Below are 19,339 nucleotides of genomic sequence, written 5' to 3' on the forward strand. Positions count from 1 at the left end.
CCAGCCCCAGTGTCCCAGGTTCCAAAACTCCGGTTTTCAAAGTCCAAACCCAGCCATTCTCAGGCTAGTTCTGGCTCATTTAATAGGTTGATTAGCTTGTGCTGTCACTAATTACTGCTACACCCTTTCAGTTATCGTTATGGGCAGTTCGCAAATGCAAGTCGTTTTCTGCCCAAGAGAAACTGACCAGCTTGAAATGGTAAATTTTCATAACCCCGCTATAACACGACCCCGCATTTATCATGATCAAATTTTTTGGACTCCAATTATTGTGTTATAGCAGGGTTTCACTGTATTTCTCTTTTTTTTTTAAACAGTTTCCAACATGTTTAGTAGCTTTTAATATTTAGGACAAGCGTTTCATATAAACATTTTGGGCCAGATTCTGACAGACTCTTACATATGTGCACAGAAAGGTGGGGGGAGAGGAAAGAGTACACACAAAACCTCCTCACTCTCTTCGCATCCCACACACAAGCCTTGTCATAAAATATATTTCCTGACTTCGTAGTGCAGCGACTGGTCTCTCCTAGTGTTCTGGTGAGCAAACACCACCCCAAAAGGAACACGGTCCTATCTCCTTTTGCATTAGTCTGCATGGTAAGACCAGTATGCAAGGGCTAGCATGCTACACCCAGTGAAAAGGTGTAGTAGCAGGAATGGAGGAATTCTACCTGCTGCTGCAATTAAATCATTATGGACTTTATCATTCCTGTCTGGCAGTTTCATGCTGGAATGGTACGGAGTTGTCACGTCCCATGGGGATCTCCAGGAGAAATTTGGTTTCCAAAAGGCTTATTTCCATTGGGATCGCCCCATCCAGTAGACAGTTTTACACTGATGTAATTGTGATGACTGACTTATTTTATCTTGTCTCTGATTTTTTACTGTTTGCAAGCACTGTAAGTAATTTATAATTTAAAAGTGTCTTCCACTGCGGAATATCTGCAAACTATTTGTATTATCAACATTAAAATCTCACCTTCCCCACCCTTTTTTTTTTTAATCGTAGAAGGAAAGTGTATTCATGAAATTCAGGAGGCTAAATTTTCACCTTTTATAAATGGAAGTGCTTTCAGAGGAGACTTTAAAAACAGAGGTCCGGCCTGGCACACATGAACATTAAAGATCTCATGGTACTTGTTGCAAGAACAGAGGTTTGCATCAGTGAATTCAATCAAAATTCTCACATGTCCATCCACACAGCTCCTCTCCACAGGATACTATTGATCAGTGTGTCAATTGGTTGCTAACATCCACTTCAAATATGGTTACATTTCTGAGGTGCTTTGTGGTGTAAAAACAACTTAAGAATCTATCAGGACAAGATGTTCTACAATCTATAGCATATTATATGAATGTAAGATATATTATATCATGACATATATAAAATGTGACATTTTCACTATGGCCTCTCATCAACCCCCTACCCAGAGAAATCAGAAAACAACCCACATAACTGCAGTCTTGCCAGAAGGCACAAAGAGCAGTCACAATTATAGTCCATTCCCCTCCATAACAGATGAAGGAGAATGCATGCATGCACGAAGAAGTAGGGCATCAGTCACAGTCCCCCATACACCTGAAAACTTTGAGATCTATAGTTCCTAGAGCTCTCACTAGAGTGGACTTCTGCATTGCCCCCAATATAGGGTTGTGGTGTAATGCCACTTCATGATCAATACCTCTCACTAATAACCTTAGTGATATTAAGATATAGCTAAAAAAATGAACAGAGAATTAACTTAATTTTAGAGAAGGGAAATTGTAGCATGTTGTCCATACTTACCTCTGAGTTTGAGCCACCATCATATGCACTGGTAGCCAATCTGGCCAAGTTGCATAAATGTTGAAACAGGTTTAGACCAGTCATACTAATAGTTTCAGGTTTTAGCTGTGGCATCTAAATAAAATAAATGTGCCTTAGTATGAAAAGAAAATTGATAACGATAGAGATGGCAATGATTTCAGGGCATTTATTCTCAAAACACACAAGAACTTCACTGCCACCCCAAAACAGACATAAAAATTGTAAGGTCAGTCAAGTTTTGTTTTAGCAAAAAATATGAATCTCTTTGTACTGGACAGAGAAAACCATGAATAATGACAATCCTCCCCAATGGACCCCCCTGAATTGGTGCTGGAAACTGTTTAGAATGGACAACATTTTCAGCACTGTCACATTAGCACTTAAACGGTTGTCAGCAACAGTACAATTTGCTAACGTAACTGATTCTTCAGGATTTAAAAACAACTAGGATGCATATGGACAATGGAATTACACACCAAGATGTTACTTTATATAAAAAAGGGAGTGGGTGTCTCAGAAAGAAGGGTAGCAGACAACAGGTATTTTCCCTTGAAGTCAGTGGAGCAGTAACAGTCAATTTGGAACCACTACTAAACTCCTAAGCCTTCTGCTGCTCCTGTGCTTTCACTCCACAGAAGGCAAGAACAGTGGATCCATATACTGGCAAACCTCCCCTTCCCTCAGGTTGGTTCTGGTCTGTCCTGAAACCCAAGTCCATCGAGATGCACAGAGAGACACTGCAGACTAGAAATCTATGGCTGGCGGATGGGATGGATACTTGAATAGGATTCCCTTCCACCTCACAATGCAGAGGAATTGTTCCTTTGCACCTGGCGCATTCCGTTGCTGCAGAAATGGCAGGATTTCCCCACAGAAGTAACTTTAAATATATTAAAATCACTTTGATACAGACAAAAAAATGTAAACTCAAATTAATTAGGTTAAATTAAAAACTGATTTCATATACCTTTTCTAAGAAAAGATGCTTGTAGGTTTCCATTCCCATAGCATGCTGATCTTTACTTCGTACTTGATTTAAGAACCAGTGTAATGCATCATCATAGCACTCAGAATCTTCTACTAAACAATGCCATAAAATGTCCACTTGTTCTAAACTCAATCCTAGAAATAAAATGTTTTTAAATGCTTCTTTATAATGTCAATAAATTTGCATATTCTATCTAAAACAGGATAACAAGTAGAAAAGGCATAAAACCCTTTGTCAGGATGGTAAGTTTTAAAAATACGTCTAGCAGCAGAAGAACTATTTATCTCCCACATGTAGCAATCAACTGACAGGCATCTCTTTCTCTAGCATTTTTGTGCAGCGTGGAACTGAGGAGTTGTCATGGCTTTTTGTCCTTGATGAAGTGAATATCCATACAAACACACACAGAGGATTTCATGCCTATCAAATTGCAGGAGGTTTCTCACTTTATAATGTGTTTACACACATTCTGGACTTCATTTTTGAATTGAGAATGGAGATTGTGGTTAAGAATTATATCCTTGTCATGATTTGATTGTTACTTCCTTCAAGGGGAGCTCAATACCCTACTCAGCTCTCATCATAGCACTGGGCTTGCACTCAGAAACTGGCGTTACTGGTTAGGCTGCAGATTTCTTCAAGGGAGAACACTGTGGACTATTTTATCAATGGCACTGTAGGACATCATACTAATTTTCTGCCCTTGACTACTGATATTATGACTCCTAAATACCCCTCTCTTTGTGCTATCCTGAGGTCACCTTGATTCACAGACAACCTATAACAGATGAACTCTGAGGGGAAAGAGTCTAGAGTTGCCATTGGTGAAAACTGAACTTGGAGTATGATCAACTGAGGCACAGAGAAATTGTGAGGTTCTGTGCCATATTGACAGCTAAGTAACCTTTCTTTTCTTACATCATGGTACCCATGAAGTCTTGATCAGCACAACAATTCTAAAAGTGAACAGTCTACTTATCCATAAGAGCTCACTCAGAATTAATATTTTATCAATTTTAGGAATTTTCTATCTATTGTACTGCATGGACAAAATCGAACAGACTGAGGCTGGATTATCTGGTCCTGTGGCAGCACAGCGATACCAGCAGGTGGCAATAATAGTAATATCTTCTTGAATTTTGGCTAGTTTTGATCATGCAGATTCAGGAGGTACTTGGAAAGCTGCAGCCTACACACTGTTAGCTGGAACCACATGGCTACTAAAAGCATGGTTTGACCAAAATGAGCAGATAACTAACTATCGCTTATTACTGACAGTCTCACTAACTATTATCTTATCTCTAACTCTAATCTTTTGGGGAAAGGTTATTTTGAAGACTGTGGCAACCATCTAGAGTCCTCATATTGTCTTCACCCTGTAATCCGGTATTAGGCCTGGGGAAAATACAGACCCTCTATGTTGGTAGAAATAGATTTTACATTTAAAAAAATCAAATCAATTTAAATTGAAACAAAGTTAAACTTTAAGAGAGTGTATTACTAAAACTATAGAAGCCTGAAGGATTAGCTATGCTATGCCGCAGATCTTATCATCCATCAGAGGCTGCCTTATCCAAATACGATAAACGGAGTACAGGACAGCCAAGTGGGATATCATCTGGAGTATTTTTAATGCTTAATCTTGACTGTTCATACTAGAAAAGAAATTACTACAGGAATTTCTAGGCTTATTCACTATTTGGAACCAGTAGCATGTTCTTACTGTTCATTTTCATTTGCTGTTGTGTATGGAGTTGCATTTTCTTTGATGCTGTTAGAAAGAGAATGCCAATAATTAGTACATCCCCCTTCCTCTCCTACTTGCTGCTAAAACACCTTGTTCACATGTTTGACCAGGTGCTTCTAATGTGCTCATCAGCAAGTTCCAACAATATTATGTAGTGCAATTAATTAGACAAAATTATTATTCTCCAGCCTTTCCTTATGTTATGACACAGAAGTGGAAGTTTATTCAATTAATTATTGTGATTGTATAAATTTTCTTCAGGGAAATAGTGTCAATAGTTCAATCTCACATTCCAGATTCTCTTTGTCTGCATCTGTTTCCAGCTGCCACATTAAGTTCTTGGTCTTGCTATACTGTGCAAGTGTTTTGTGAAGTGCTCCTTGATTTCAATCTTCTATTGAAAATCCAGCTTTGCTGCTAAATAAATTACCCCCAGGCCTGCTTTTCCTCTGAATGGGTACATGAGCAGCATGTTTGTCCTTCATACTTAATCCAGTCACGTATATTTTAGTTTAAGTGCCATAACTTCATTAGAATCAGAGTTCACTGGTTGCTGTTCTAACTCAATAAACTAATGTCATTATAGGAATTAAATTTGTATACTGATCACTTTCATTCTAAAATATTTAATTGTCATCAAATATTACCACTATTTAGCACACAAGACATTATTCCAGAAAACAACTCGTAAGTTACATTATTAAAACATAAAAATAAATAACATTTTTGCACTCATACTGCAGTTTCCATCCAAAGACCTCAAACCAAATGATATAGGGAAATCTAATTTTAATTATCATCATCCCAATTCATAAGAAAATTGAGGCTCAGTGAAGTTAAATGACATGACCAAGCAAAGCTGGGAATAGAATCCAAAAGTTCTGATCCCCAGTTCTGTGCTTTACCTACAAGACTGCCCTCCTCTTAAAGTACAGCATTTTAGATTAACCTTTGATTTTGTGATTTAAAAAAAAATATGGTCATACTCATTAAAAAAAAATCAGATTGTTAAAAAGTAGATACATTTAATTGTAAAATTCAAGGGATGGATATTAATTATCAGGTAATATAAAAAAACTTACTGAAATGATCTGGTGATCCAAGAGTTGAAAAAACACATGTCAAAAACTGAAGACGCACTTGAACTTCTGCACTGTGGCTGTACCTATATTTGAATATTTAAAAAAAAAACATATTTTTAATTCATTTGCAAATGTTTAATTACTTATATTGATCCTTCTCCCTCCCTACGCACACGCACAAACTTGAGCAAATATAAGAACATCATTTCTCATTACTTTTTTAAAACTACTTTCAAAACTTCAAACTAAGTTCAAGAAGTAATGTAAACCCACTCATACAGATCGTAGCACAATACAAAGTAACTGGAAAAAGAGAACAGGGGGTCGGGGAGCAATAGGTGAGTTTTGTGTGTACTTTATGCATCTTTAGTAGGAACTGTATCTGCTCAGCACCATGAAGAATGGGCCCATCACTACGTTTCTAATACACCTACAAAATGCTCAGAAATATCTGAACTTCCAACCACTGTATAAAGATGAATTACTCTTCTTGCAGCAATCTTTGCAAGTGCTGCCTACAAATTTTAATTATATTCCCCACCTATTATGAGATGCAGATTTACTTAAAATAAAAGAGAGGAGGAGAACAATATATGACCTAGTTTTCAACAATGAACTATTTCACATAGAAGGCTAAATTTTCAGTCAGCTTCAAACCAGCCTTAAAAATTGTCACTCATCACACAGATATCTAACTGCAGGATTTGCATATGCAGATGAAGGTTTTCGTGAAGCTGAAAATTAGACCCTAACTGAAAGCTAAACTTTTCAAATGTGGATGCCTGAAGTTAGGCACCTGTATCAATATATAGATACATACATAAAAGTGAGCTGATTTTCATAGATGCAGATCCTGTGAGTTGCAAGTGCTCTGCACTGCTATAAATCAGGCCATTTTTAACTACATTTAAAAATAGACTTAGGCACCTAATGTTAGGCACTCGGGTTAGAAAATGGGCACTAAAGTTTTAGTACTTGAAGCCAACTGTACTATCTTAATGAGATTTTATAGCAAAAGAAAAATTAGTAGAAACACCTTAAAGGTTTTTAAAGAAACTAATATAGATGTCTTTGATCAATTTCTGTAAAGAAATCTTCACCTTGTATCAGTAAAGGTAAACATTCAAAGCAATAATGATTAACAAGGATCACTCTTAGAAAGAATGAAAAGGATTAACGTTTTTAAAATTAAAGGCAGATGTTTAACATGCTAATATGAGACACAAAGGATAGTCTTATTAAAATCAGTCTATAAATATCTGACTAAAGACATAATATGGTTGCAGCAAGTCTTCCTACTGCTCACCTTTCTTGCACCTCCATTTCCCCAACAAGGGTTATTAATTATTATAATAAAAAAGGAACTGTCTCAGAAGGAATTGCCATAAGGAGAAGAACAATGAGTTTAAAATTATAAAATTATATTTAATACTCACAAAACCAGATGCATACACTATACTTACAATGCATGTTTATGTCGTCCTTCCCTTACTGCTTGAATGTAGTGTATCAAATTATCAAAGAAGAGTTTCATCATGTTAAGTTCTTTTTCTGCCCACCTGTGCAATTTAAAGGGAAAAAATATTTTGCCTAAGTGAGATATATGTTGTAGGAAAATTCATGAGCAAATTAACAAAGCTAACAATCCACTTTCCATATGACTGGAGGTGCGCCCCATCACTTATAGAATCTTGAGAAGTCTCCACTATGTTTCTCTGCTCTTATCTTCTTATCCTTAAGGCTCCTAAGTGTGGCCATCATTTTCTGGCCTAGGACTAACAGATGGAACTTCCTTCAGAGCCTATCAACACTGTTCTGTAAGGCTCTGATACAGCAAAGTATTTAAGTAAGTGTCTAACTTTAAGAACATCAATAGTAGTTCCACTGACAAACTATATTTTAGCCAAATATTTATAGACCAATCTTAAGATCTTCAATGGGACTACTCACATGCTTAAAAGTTAGGTATGTGTTTAAGCACCTTGCTGAATAAAGGTCTAAATGGCTACAGGGGTTGTTGATGAGTGACATAAGGCACTACTTTTCCAAAAAGTCCAGGTGTGCTTCCTCCACAGCACTCAAAACTTCTGCCAGCTCAGAGACCAAAAACTGAACCTGATTTTCCCCTAAGGCAGAACAGCACTACACAGCCTTTACTTTTAAAAACATTAACATTTTTAGTGAATTTTGCATTGCTCAAAATGATTGGATTTACAATCAGAACAGCTACTGCACAGTCTCTGGCAATACAAGCTTACCCACATTGTCCCCATTAATGCACTTCCAGCATTCTACAGCGAATTCACTTACGGGGATCTAACGGTGCATATCCACCCAAACACTAGCCTTAGCCTCAGTTCTGATAAAGCTTATCTTATGAAGAAATCTGTTCATCAGGAACTTAAAGACAGAGAACTCATTTCATAGAGGCCACCAGATGGTAATGACTTTGAGTATTAATCAACCTGAGACCTGGACGAGGTTTGAATATGTGATTTAGAAGTGAAAGGCTCTTTATCCTATCAACAGCCCTTTGGCAATCATCAATTTCCTTTGGGGGTAGGGGGGTAAGTGAGAGAAGGTATTTTTACTTACATTGTTATCCAATGTGTATCATAACTGCTCCCAAACTGCTGAAATGTACCAAATAACTTTGGAAGAAGACGAAGTGAAACTACTACAGATCTAAAGGGAGGAAAAAATAAATAACTGGAATATGATTTTTGTAAATTAAAATCGCTGACAGTACCTAAAGTTATTGTCGGGGTGCATGCTCTTCACTGACAAATTCACTTTAAATTGAAAGTATTGGGCATATTTGGGTGAAGTCCACCTTTGTATGTAACCCTCTCATGAACAAGATTTGAAGTGTGAATATTATAAATATTTATGTATAAATAATACTTTACGCACAAGATTGTTCTCAGGTATAAAATAAAATAGTACTCACTTTGTTCGTTCCAGAAGTCTGATATTTCAATAGATTATGCCAAATACACGTTCATAAATATATCGGAGTTTCATGCTGACAGGTAATGCATTTTCTTTTGAAATGTCAGCAAAATAGGTCCAGTTTTAATCGTGTGAAATGTATGTAAACAGAATTAGATCTGCCCCAAACTGCCAATACAGTAACAATAAGATATGTATATATAGGCTACCGGTGCACGCCTCAGGAGCAGGCAAAAAACAAGGCTAATTGCTGAAATCTTCAACAACCCAAGAAGTGCCCCAAGGGCCTAATGTTGCACACTGCTGTTTGCTGTGCTGAATTATGTTTATATTTCATTTTCAAACAATACGGCAACAATTTTTTCAAGTTTAAACAATTATAAGAGGTTTATATAATGTGTCTTATACTAAAAAAACAGTTCCTAATAAAAATGGTAACAGAACATAACAGGGAAAAGATTGCGGACTACGGCTTGGTCACCTATTTCACCTGAATTAGTTTTTATTTATGCTGAGCTTCAGACAATAGAATATAAATGAATAATGTGCTAGGCTTAAATGCCTAGGATGTACTGCGCCACTGCGGATCCCTAGCTGGAGCAAGGAATGGCCCAGAGGATCTCCATTTACATATTGAAGCTAAAAATAATTCTCCATTTAAGTATCTTATTTAATATCTTTGCAGTGGATCTGGTTGGAGAATTTAGCTCTAAGAATGAAATCACCAATCCTTAACTGGTCTGTTAAGGGCCCTAGACAGTTAAATGTATGGCTGTGTGTTTGTCATAGCCACATCTGTCATGACAAATACTATGCACCATAAATCATGGTATTAGTAAATCAGTTAGCCCATTACGAACAAGATTACGCTATGAAGTTTTATCAATTTGGTTCTGGATTAGCGAATTGGAGATAAGACAGTTACCTTTTCCGTAACTGGTGTTCTTCAAGATGTGTTGCTCACGTCCATTACTCAATAGGTTTGCATGCTCGCCACGTGCACCAGTGAGAGAAGTTTTTCCCCTAGCAGTTCCAGTAGGCGAGCGCCCCAACAACCCCTGCAGTGGCGCCACTATGATGTGGTATAAGGGGCACTGTGCGCTCCCGCTACCCTCAGTTCCTTCTTGCCAGACAACTCCGACAGAGGGGAAGGAGGGCGGGATGCGGAATGGACATGAGCAACATATCTCAAAGAACACCAGTCATGGAAAAGGTAACTGTCTTTTCTTCTTTGAGTGATTGCTCACGTGCATTCCACAATAGGTGATGCCAAGCTATATCTGTTGGAGTTTGCTAGGAGTTCACAGACACTCGGGATGGAGTACAGCCCTGCTGAACCTGGCATCCTCCCTGGTTTGGGAGACGATCACATAATGTGAGGTGGACATATGAACCGAAGACCATATGGCAGCCCTACAAATGTCCTGGATGAGAACATGGCCAAAAATGCAGCCAACGAAGCTTGTGCCCTAGTCGAATGCACCATCACAACTGGCAGCAGGGGGACTCCCACCAGGTCGTAACGAGTATGAATACATGAGAAGATCCAGTCGGAAAGCTGCTGAGTGGAGATCAGCCAAACGCATGAGAGGCGATGAACAGCTGTGAGGACTTCTTGAACAACTTTTATGTTCTAGGCAAAAAGCCAGAGCCCGTCTCACATCCAGCATGTGGAGGCAGCGCTCCTCTCTGGATGCACGGGGCTTGGGACAGAGCACCAGCTGGAAAATGTCCTGACCCATACCGTAGGCGAAGACCATCTTGGGGAGGAACGAAGAATATGGTCGGAGCTGAACCTTATCCTTACAGAACACAGTGTACGGGGGTTCAGAGGTCAGAACCCAGAGCTCTGAGACCCGTCTAACAAATGTGATTGCCACCAGGAAGGCTACCTTCCATGAAAGGTGCAACCAGGAGTATGTAGCTAGTGGTTCAAACGGGGGACCCACCAACCTCATCAGCACCAGGTTCAGGTCCCACTGCGGGACTGGGGGCCTAACGTATGGGAATAGACAATCCAAATCCTTAAGAAATCGGCCAGTCATGGCATGGGAGAACACAGCATGGCCCTGCACTGGCGGGTGGAAGGGCAAAAGGGCTGTCAAGTGCACCTTGACAGATGAGGGCACTCTGCCTTGGGCTCTAAGGTGAGCTGAATCAGAGCAGTCACAGGTGAAACGCTCTGATCAGCTGCCCACTGGGAAAACCAAGACCACTTTGACAAGTAGGCCCGACATGTAGAGGGCCATCTGCTTTCCAGGAGGATGCGCTGAATTCCTTCAGAGCAAGTCCTTGCCTCCCTGCCTAACCATTGTGTAGCCACGTCGTGAGGTGAAATGCTGCTAGGTTGGGGTGAAGGAGTCAGCTCTGGTCCTGGGATAGCAAGTTCAGGCGGGATGGCAACGGTCATGGCGGGGTGACTTCCAGGCTTGTGAGGGTTCCATACCAATGTTGTCAGGGCCATACCGGAGCTATCAGGAGGACCCAGACTCTGTCTGTTTTTATCTTTTCCATGACCTTGCCAATCAACAGGATCGGGGGGAAAGACATAGAGAAGCTGGCCTGACCAGGACAGGAGGAAGGCATCAAAGATGGCATTTATGCCCAACCCCTACCGCAGCAGAAGTGTGGACACCGGTGGTTCTGCCATGCAATGAACAGGTCCACCTGGGGAGTGCCCCACGTTTGGAAAATCCTGTGCACCATCTCTGGATGTAATGACCACTCGTGCTGAGAGGAGAAATTTTGGCTCAGGCAATCCACCCAAGAATTCTGGGTGCCCGATAAGTGGTGGGATTGCAGGCAAATACTATGGGCTATACAGAAGTCCCACAGCCTGAGGGCTTCCTGGCAGAGGTGTGGGCCCCGCCCTGCCTGTTGATGTAGAATATCGAGGCCGTGTTGTCTGTGAGAACCCTGACCACTCTGCCCTCCAGATGTGAGCGGAAGGCCACGCATGCCAGATGGACTGCCCTGAGCTCTTTGACATTTCTATGCAGGACAAGGTCCTACGTGGACCACAGACCTCGGGTCTACACGTTCCCCACATGGGCTTCCCACCCCAGGTCCAACGTGCCATACACCAGCTCCACGGATGGGAGCCAGACCCTAAACGGGACCCCATGGAGCATGTTCCCCAGGGAGGACCACCATCACAGAGAGGCAATCACCGGTTTGGGCACAGTGACAACTTTGTCCACCCTGTCTCTGGACTGGGAGAACACTGAGGCCAATCAGAGCTGGAGTGGCCGCATCCTGTCTGGGGTGGCGAACCACATATGTGCATGCCTTAAAAATATCTAAGGAAGGAGATTCCACCACCTCCTTAGGTAACCCATTCCAGTGCTTCTCCATCCTGCTAGTGAAAAAGTTTTTCCTAATATCCAACCTAAACCCCCTCCACTGCAACCTGAGACCATTGCTTCTTGTTCTGTCTTCTACCACCACTGAGAACAGCCTAGATCCATCCTCTTCGGAACCCCCTTTCAGGTAGCGGAAAGCAGCTATCAAATCCCCCTCATTCTTGTCTTCTGCAAACTAAATAACCCCAGTTCCCTCACCCTCTCCTCGTAAGTCATGTGCTCCAGTCCCCTAATCATTTCTTTGCTCTCTGCTGGACTCTCTAATTTTTCCACATCCTTTTTGTAGTCAGGAAAGAGATCTTGGCGTCATCATGGATAGTTCTCTGAAGATGTCCAGGCAGTGTGCAGAGGTGGTCAAAAAAGCAAACAGGATGTTAGGAATCATTAAAAAGGAAATACAGACTAAGACAGAGAATATATTATTGCTCTTATATAAATCAATGGTATGTCCACATCTTCAATACTGCGTACAGATGTGGTCTCCTCATCTCAAAAAAGATATACTGGCACTAGAAAAGGTTCAGAGAAGGGCAACTAAAATAATCAGGGGTTTGCAACGGGTCTCCTATGAGGACAGCTTAAAGAGGCTAGGACTTTTCAGCTTGGAAAAGAGGAGACTAAGGGGGGATATGATAGAGGTGTACAAAATCATGAGTGATGTGGAGAAAGGAGATAAGGAAAAGTTATTTACTTATTCCCATAATACAAGAACTAGGGGTCACCAAATGAAATTAATGGGCAGTAGGTTTAAAACAAATAAAAGGAACTTCTTCTTCACACAGAACACAGTCAACTTGTGGAACTTCTTGCCTGAGGAGGTTCTGAAGAGAACTGGATAAATTCATGGAGGTTAAGTCCATTAATGGCTATTCGCCAAGATGGGCAAGGAGCCAGCAAACAAAGCTGTAAACAAGGGAGTTTCAGTGGGAGTTCTGTTGGAGGAGAAGGTTTTTGTATTTTGTGTATTATATTTTGTAGTTATATGTGTGGAAGCTAGTAGGGGCAGTGTGCTGGGAGAGAACCTGAGCCCTGATAAGGGGGCAGGGTTTCCCTGCTTAGGGATCCTATAAAGGTAGCCAGCCAGTTAGGCAGCAGCATAGACAGCTGCAGCGGCACAGGAGCCAGCCAACAGAGCTGTAAATAGGGGAGTTTCAGTGGGGGTTTGCAAGGGGAGTTTGCGGGGGAGACTAAGAGACCTAGAACGAGGAATAGACAGGCTAATGAAGGGAGTGGTTGGTGTTCTGCCAGTGTTCTGGTGCCTGTTCAGGGTTTGTTTTGCTGTGGGTGGTGGTGGTTTGTTTTGTGTTTCCTGGACTAATAGGTTTTAGGTGGGAAGGCTATGACCGAAACAGAGGCAGCAGTGGAAGACACAATGAAGATGATTGGATGTGGAAGCTGAGGCATGTACGTGATCCTGGAGGGGGTACCTGATAAGAGTTTTGTTTGCAAGAAGTGCCAACTGGTAGAGCTGATGGAAGAAAGATCCGAAGATGGAGGTGGAAACTCTGGTTGAGTTTAGAAGGGGGTTCGAGCAGATGATGGAGCAAAGACATGAGGAGGCTGAAGGGAAAAGCTCAGACTTGCAGATGGAAGAAGAACCAAAGAATTCTGAGGGGCACTGCTGGGTGAGGAAAGTGGACAGTGGAAGCATGTGATTAAGAGAACCAGGCAGAGGAAAAGATGGACTAGTGAAGGAGAAATAGAGCTCAGGAACAGGTTTGTGGAGTTGGAAAATGAAGAAGGGGCACAGCAGGTGGTCGCTGAAGGTGAGAGGGCAAGGAAGAACAGAAGAGCAGCTAGTTCTATAGGAAGAAGGGATGAGATCAATGGAGACAACACCAAATATGAGCCCCAGGAGGATATGGGATGGGTTGTGGAGGATTGCAAGGGACAATAGAAATCGAGAGGACTTGCAGCCAGAGGGAACAGGGGACAGACTGGAGAATCGCACTGTCACCAGGAAAAGGCAGGTCTACGTGATTGGGGACTTCTTACTGAGAAGAATAGACAGGCCTGTAACTAGAGCTGATCCGGAGAACAGAAGGGTGTGCTATCTGCCAGGTGCTAAGATACGGGATGTGGACCTGAGGCTGAAACAGGAGTGGGAAAGAATCAGTTGATTGTCCTTCATGTAGGAACAAATGATACTGCTAGATTCTCACTGGAATGTATCGAGGGAGACTTTGCCAGGCTGGGGAAGACGCTTAAGGAAATCCAGGCTCAGGTGATCTTCAGCGGGATTCTGCATATTCCTAGAGAAGGGCGACAAAGGTGTGACAAGATTATGGCAATCAACAGATGGCTCAGGCAGCAGTGCTATAAGGAGGGCTCTGGGATGTACGGCCACTGGGAAGCATTCATGGAAAGAGGACTGTTCTCTCGGGATGGACTTCACCTGAGTAAGGAGGGAAATAGATTTCTAGGATGGAGGCTGGCACAACTGATTAAGAGAGTTTTAAACTAGGAATTTGGGGGAGATGGTTGGGAGATGTCCAGGTAATCTCCATGCCGGAATTTAACACTGAAAAGGAAGAAAACAAAGTAAGAAAGGATACAGCTGTGGGTATGAGAATGGACATAAGTAGGAAGGGTAGTGTAGATACCAGTCTAATAGGTGATACTGGTGGTAGAATGTCTGGGCCTACTTGCGTAAAGAATGTCACTGAAGCCAAATGGCAAAAATTAAGATGTTTGTACACTAATGCAAGGAGCCTAGGTAACAAAATGGAGGAACTAGAGCTATTAGTGCAGGAAGAAGATATTACAGGGATAACAGAAACATGGTGGAATAGTAGTCATGGCTGGAGTACAGGTATTGAAGGCTATGTGCTGTTTAGGAAAGACAGAAATAAAGGAAAAGGAGGTGGAGTAGCATTGTATATCAATGATGAGGTAGACTGTAAAGAAATAAGAAGGGATGGAATGGATAAGACAGAGTCTGTCTGGGCAAAAATCACACTGGGAAAGAAAGCTACTAGAGCCTCCCCTGACACCATGCTTGGGGTTTGCTACAGACCGCCAGGATCCGATTTGGATATGGATAGAGACCTCTTTAATGTTTTTAATTAAGTAAATACTAATGGGAATTGTGTGATCATGGGAGACTTTAACTTCCCAGATATAGACTGGAGGACAAGTGCTAGTAATAATAATAGGTCTCAGATTTTCCTGGATGTGATAGCTGATGGATCCTTCACCAAGTAATTGAAGAACCAACAAGAGGGGATGCCATTTTAGATTTGGTTTTGGTAAGTAGTGAGGACCTCATAGAAGAAATGGTTGTAGGGAACAACCTTGGTTCGAGTGACCATGAGCTAATTCAGTTGAAACTAGATGGAAGGATGCACAAAAATAGATCTGGGACTAGGGTTTTTTAGGGCTAACTTTAAAGAATTTAGGAAAATAGTTAGGAAAGTGGATTGGACTGAAGAACTTGTGAATCTAAAGGCGCAGGAGGCCTGGAATTACTTCAAGTCAAAGTTGCAAAAACTATTAGTTTTCCAAGTTTCTGCATCCTAAGAAAGGGGAAAAAATTCACAGGCAGGAGTTGTAGACCAAGCTGGATGAGCAAGCATCTCAGAGAGGTGATTAAGAAAAAGCAGAAAGCCTACAAGGAGTGGAAGATGGGAGGGATTAGCAAGGAAAGATACCTTATCGAGGTCAGAACATGTAGGGATAAAGTGAGAAAGGCCAAAAGCCATGTAGAGTTGGACTTTGCAAAGGGAATTAAAACCAACAGTAAAAGGTTCTATAGCTATATAAATACGAAGAAAACAAAGAAAGAAGAAGTGGGACCGCTAAACACTGAGGATGGAGCGGAGATTAAGGATAATCTAGGCATGGCCCAATATCTAAACAAATACTTTGCCTCAGTCTTTAATGGGGATAATGGTAGGATGAAAATGGGAATGAGGATATGGAGGTAGATATTACCACATCCAAGGTAGAAGCCAAGCTTGAACAGCTTAATGCGAAAAAAACAGGAGGCCCAGATAATCTTCATCCAAGAATATTAAAGGAACTAGCACATGAAATTGCAAGCACATGAGCAAGAATTTTTAATGAATCAGTAAACTCAGGGGTTGTATCGTATGACTGGAGAATTGCGAACATAGTTCCTATTTTTAAGAAAGGGCAAAAAAGTGATCCAAGTAACTATAGGCCTGTTGGTTTGACATCGGTAGCATGCAAGGTCTTGGAATTTTTGAAGGAGAAAGCAGTTAAGGACATTAAGGTCAATGGTAGTTTTACAAAAGGTAGATCGTGCCAAACCAACCTGATCGCCTTCTTTGAGAAGGTAACAGATTTTTTAGACAAATGAAACGCAGTGGATCTAATTTACCTCGATTTCAGTAAGCCATTTGATACGGTTCCACATGGGGAATTATTAGCTAAATTGGAAAAGATGGGGATCAATATGAAAACTGAAAGATGGATAAGGAACTGGTTAAAGGGGAGACTACAATGGGTCATACTGAAAGGTGAACTGTCAGGCTGGAAGGAAGTTACTAGCGGAGTTCCTCAGGGATCGGTTTTGGAATCAATCTTATTTAATCTTTTTATTACTGACCTTGGCACAAAAAGTGGGAATGTGCTAATAAAGTCTAAGGATGACACAAAGCTGGAAGGTATTGCTAATACAGAAAAGGACTGGGATATCTGGATGACTTTGTAAACTGCAGTAATAGTAATAGGATGAAATTTAATAGTGAAAAGTGCAAGGTCATGCATTTAGGGATTAATAACAAGAATTTTAGTTATAAATTGGGAACATATCAGTTGGAAGTAACAGAAGAGAAGGACCTCAGAGTATTGATTGATCACAGGATGACTATGAGCCGCCAATGTGATATGGCCGTTAAAAAAGCTAATGTGGTCCTGGGATGCATCAGGCGAGGTATTTCCAGCAAAGATAACGAAGTGTCAGTACCATTAAACAAGGCACTGATGAGACCTCATCTGGAATATTGTGTGAAGTTCTGGTCTCCCATGTTTAAGAAGGATGAATTCAAACTGAAACAGGAACAGAGAAGGGCTACTAGGATGATCCGAGGAATGGAAAACCTGTCTTATGAAAGAAGACTCAAAGAGCTTGGCTTGTTTAGCCTAACCAAAAGAAGGTTGAGAGGAGATATGACTGCTCTTTATAAATATATCAGAAGGATAAATATCAGGGAGGGAGAGGAATTATTTAAGCTTAGTACCAGTGTGGACAGTAGAACAAATGGAAATAAACTGGACACTAGGAAGTTTAGACTTGAAATTAGATGAAGGTTTCTAACCATTAGAGGAATGAAGTTCGAGAACAGCCTTCCAAGGGAAGTAGTGGGGGCAAAAGACATATCTGGCTTCAAGACTAAGCTTGATAAGTTTATGGAGCGGATGGTATGATGGGATAACCTAATTTTGGCAATTAATTCATCTTTGATTATTAGCAGGGAAATATGCCCAATGGTCTGTGATGGAATGTGAGATGGAGTGGGATCTGAGTTACTACAGAAAATTCTTTCCTGGGTGCTGGCTGGTGAGTCTTGCCCACATCCTCAGGGTTTAACTGATCGCCATATTTGGGGTCAGAAAGGAATTTTTCTCCAGGGCAGACTGGCAGAGGCCTTGGAGGTTTTTCGTCTTCCTCTGCAGTGTGGGACACGGGTCACTTGTTGGAGGATTCTCTGCACCTTGAGGTCTTTAAACCACAATCTGAGGACTTCAATAACTCAGACATAGGTTAGGGGTTTGTTACAGGAGTGAGTGGGTGAAATTCTGTGGCCTGTGTTGCGCAGGAGGTCAGACCAGATAATCATAATGTTCCCTTCTGACCTTAAAGTCTAAGGAATGGTGTTACTAGCCTGTTTGTCAAAGGGTGGGGATGGATCGCAGGAGAGAGATCACTTGATCATTACCTTTTAGGTTCACTACCTCTGGGGCACCTGGCATTGGCCACCATCGGTAGACAAGATACTGGGCTAGGTGGACCATTGGTCTGACCCAGTACGGTCGTTCTTATGTTCTTATTGTATAATAGTAGTGCAAGCAGCCATGTGGCCCAGAAGGGAGAGTCAGTAACGGACATGTATGTGTGGATAACATCAGAGCATCACAATAAGGGAAACGAGGGTGGCAAAGCAGTCCTTGGGGAGAAAGGCACAGGTCTCAACAGAGTCCAGCTGTGCCCCTATAAACGTAAGTGTTCAGGGAGGGACAAGGATCGACTTTTCCCTGTTGATGCAATATCTAGGGTGCATAGAATCCATATGGTGGTAAGAGAGTGGGAGTGAGAGGGTGCCACGAGAAGCTAGTTGTCCAGGTAAGGAAAAAGGGTATGGCCTGTGCATGTGGGCCGCCACAATCACGAAGACCTTCACCTGAAGACATGAGGCGGAAGGAGGGAAGGTAGCAATCCTGAAGGGAAGGATACACAATTGATAATAGGCACCGCCCGATATAAGGTGAAGGAATTTGCGGTGAGCGGGAAGAATGTCTATGAAAGTATGCATCTTTCATATTGAGAGCTGCGAACCATGCTCCATGAGAAAAGGAGGGGATGATGAGGGGAAAGGTGACCAACCTGAAACAAGAGTTGTGAATAAACTTGTTCAGGAGTCAGAGGTCCAGGCAAAGATCATCCCCTTTCTTTGGAATGAGGAAATAGTGGGAAAAGAAGCCACGGCTATGGTAACATCATGGAACAGGTTCTATAGCACCCTTGTAGAGGGGCATTGTAGAGAAAATGATCTTGTGAAAGGTCCAGAGGGTGGCCAGAAGGGAAGGAGAGGAATTTGATGAGGTAGCACTGATAGATGATGTCCAGCACCCCACAGTCAGAGGTGATTCTGTCCCATTTGTGGGCAAAGAGGACAAGATGACCTCTGAAGACAACTTGTGGCGAGACTGGAGGGCCCAAGGAGGCTACGCAGATCTTGAGGGAAGAATCAAAAGGATTGTTTCAATGGTCAGTGAAAGGTAGAGGTGGCAGAAGAGAAATGTCGGGGTTGCTGAAAGCCAGAGCAGAGGCGAGGTGAGTCAAGTGTTCACTGGGGATATGGCTGATAAGTGGTCCGTGGGCAAGGGCACAGGGGTGGATGTTGGTGTTGACGGGTGGAGGCTGGATTATCGATGCCCAGGGAGCGGAATGTATCTCAGGAATCCTTACAGGAGTGAGGAGACTCATCCATTTTGTCACTGAATAACTTAGTATCGAAAGGAAGGTCCTCGAGGGTAGTCTGGACCTCTTTAGGGTAGTCGCTAGACTGGAGGACTATGCCAGATGCCAAGAAGCAAGACGCAGTGTCTGTAGCATTAACCCCGCCCTGGAGTATGACCTTGGCTCCCAGTTTCCCCTCATCTATCAGGCATTGGAATTCCTGCTGGCGGTCTAGTGCAAGAGAGTCTTGGAAG

At 41.8% G+C, this 19,339-nt stretch overlaps 1 protein-coding gene across 1 annotated transcript in view; it reads right to left on the reverse strand.

The window, feature by feature from the left end:
* The window catches only part of USP34 (ubiquitin specific peptidase 34), a 311,265-nt gene that overhangs the window by 169,190 nt on the left and 122,736 nt on the right, over positions 1-19,339 (reverse strand). Inside the window, 5 exon segments of the mRNA XM_030557848.1 lie at positions 1,790-1,903; positions 2,778-2,932; positions 5,628-5,710; positions 7,091-7,186; positions 8,223-8,312. Coding sequence (XP_030413708.1) covers positions 1,790-1,903; positions 2,778-2,932; positions 5,628-5,710; positions 7,091-7,186; positions 8,223-8,312 — 538 coding nt within the window.

This window comes from Gopherus evgoodei, chromosome 3 (assembly GCF_007399415.2).
Source record: "Gopherus evgoodei ecotype Sinaloan lineage chromosome 3, rGopEvg1_v1.p, whole genome shotgun sequence".
Taxonomy (NCBI): Eukaryota; Metazoa; Chordata; order Testudines; family Testudinidae; genus Gopherus; species Gopherus evgoodei.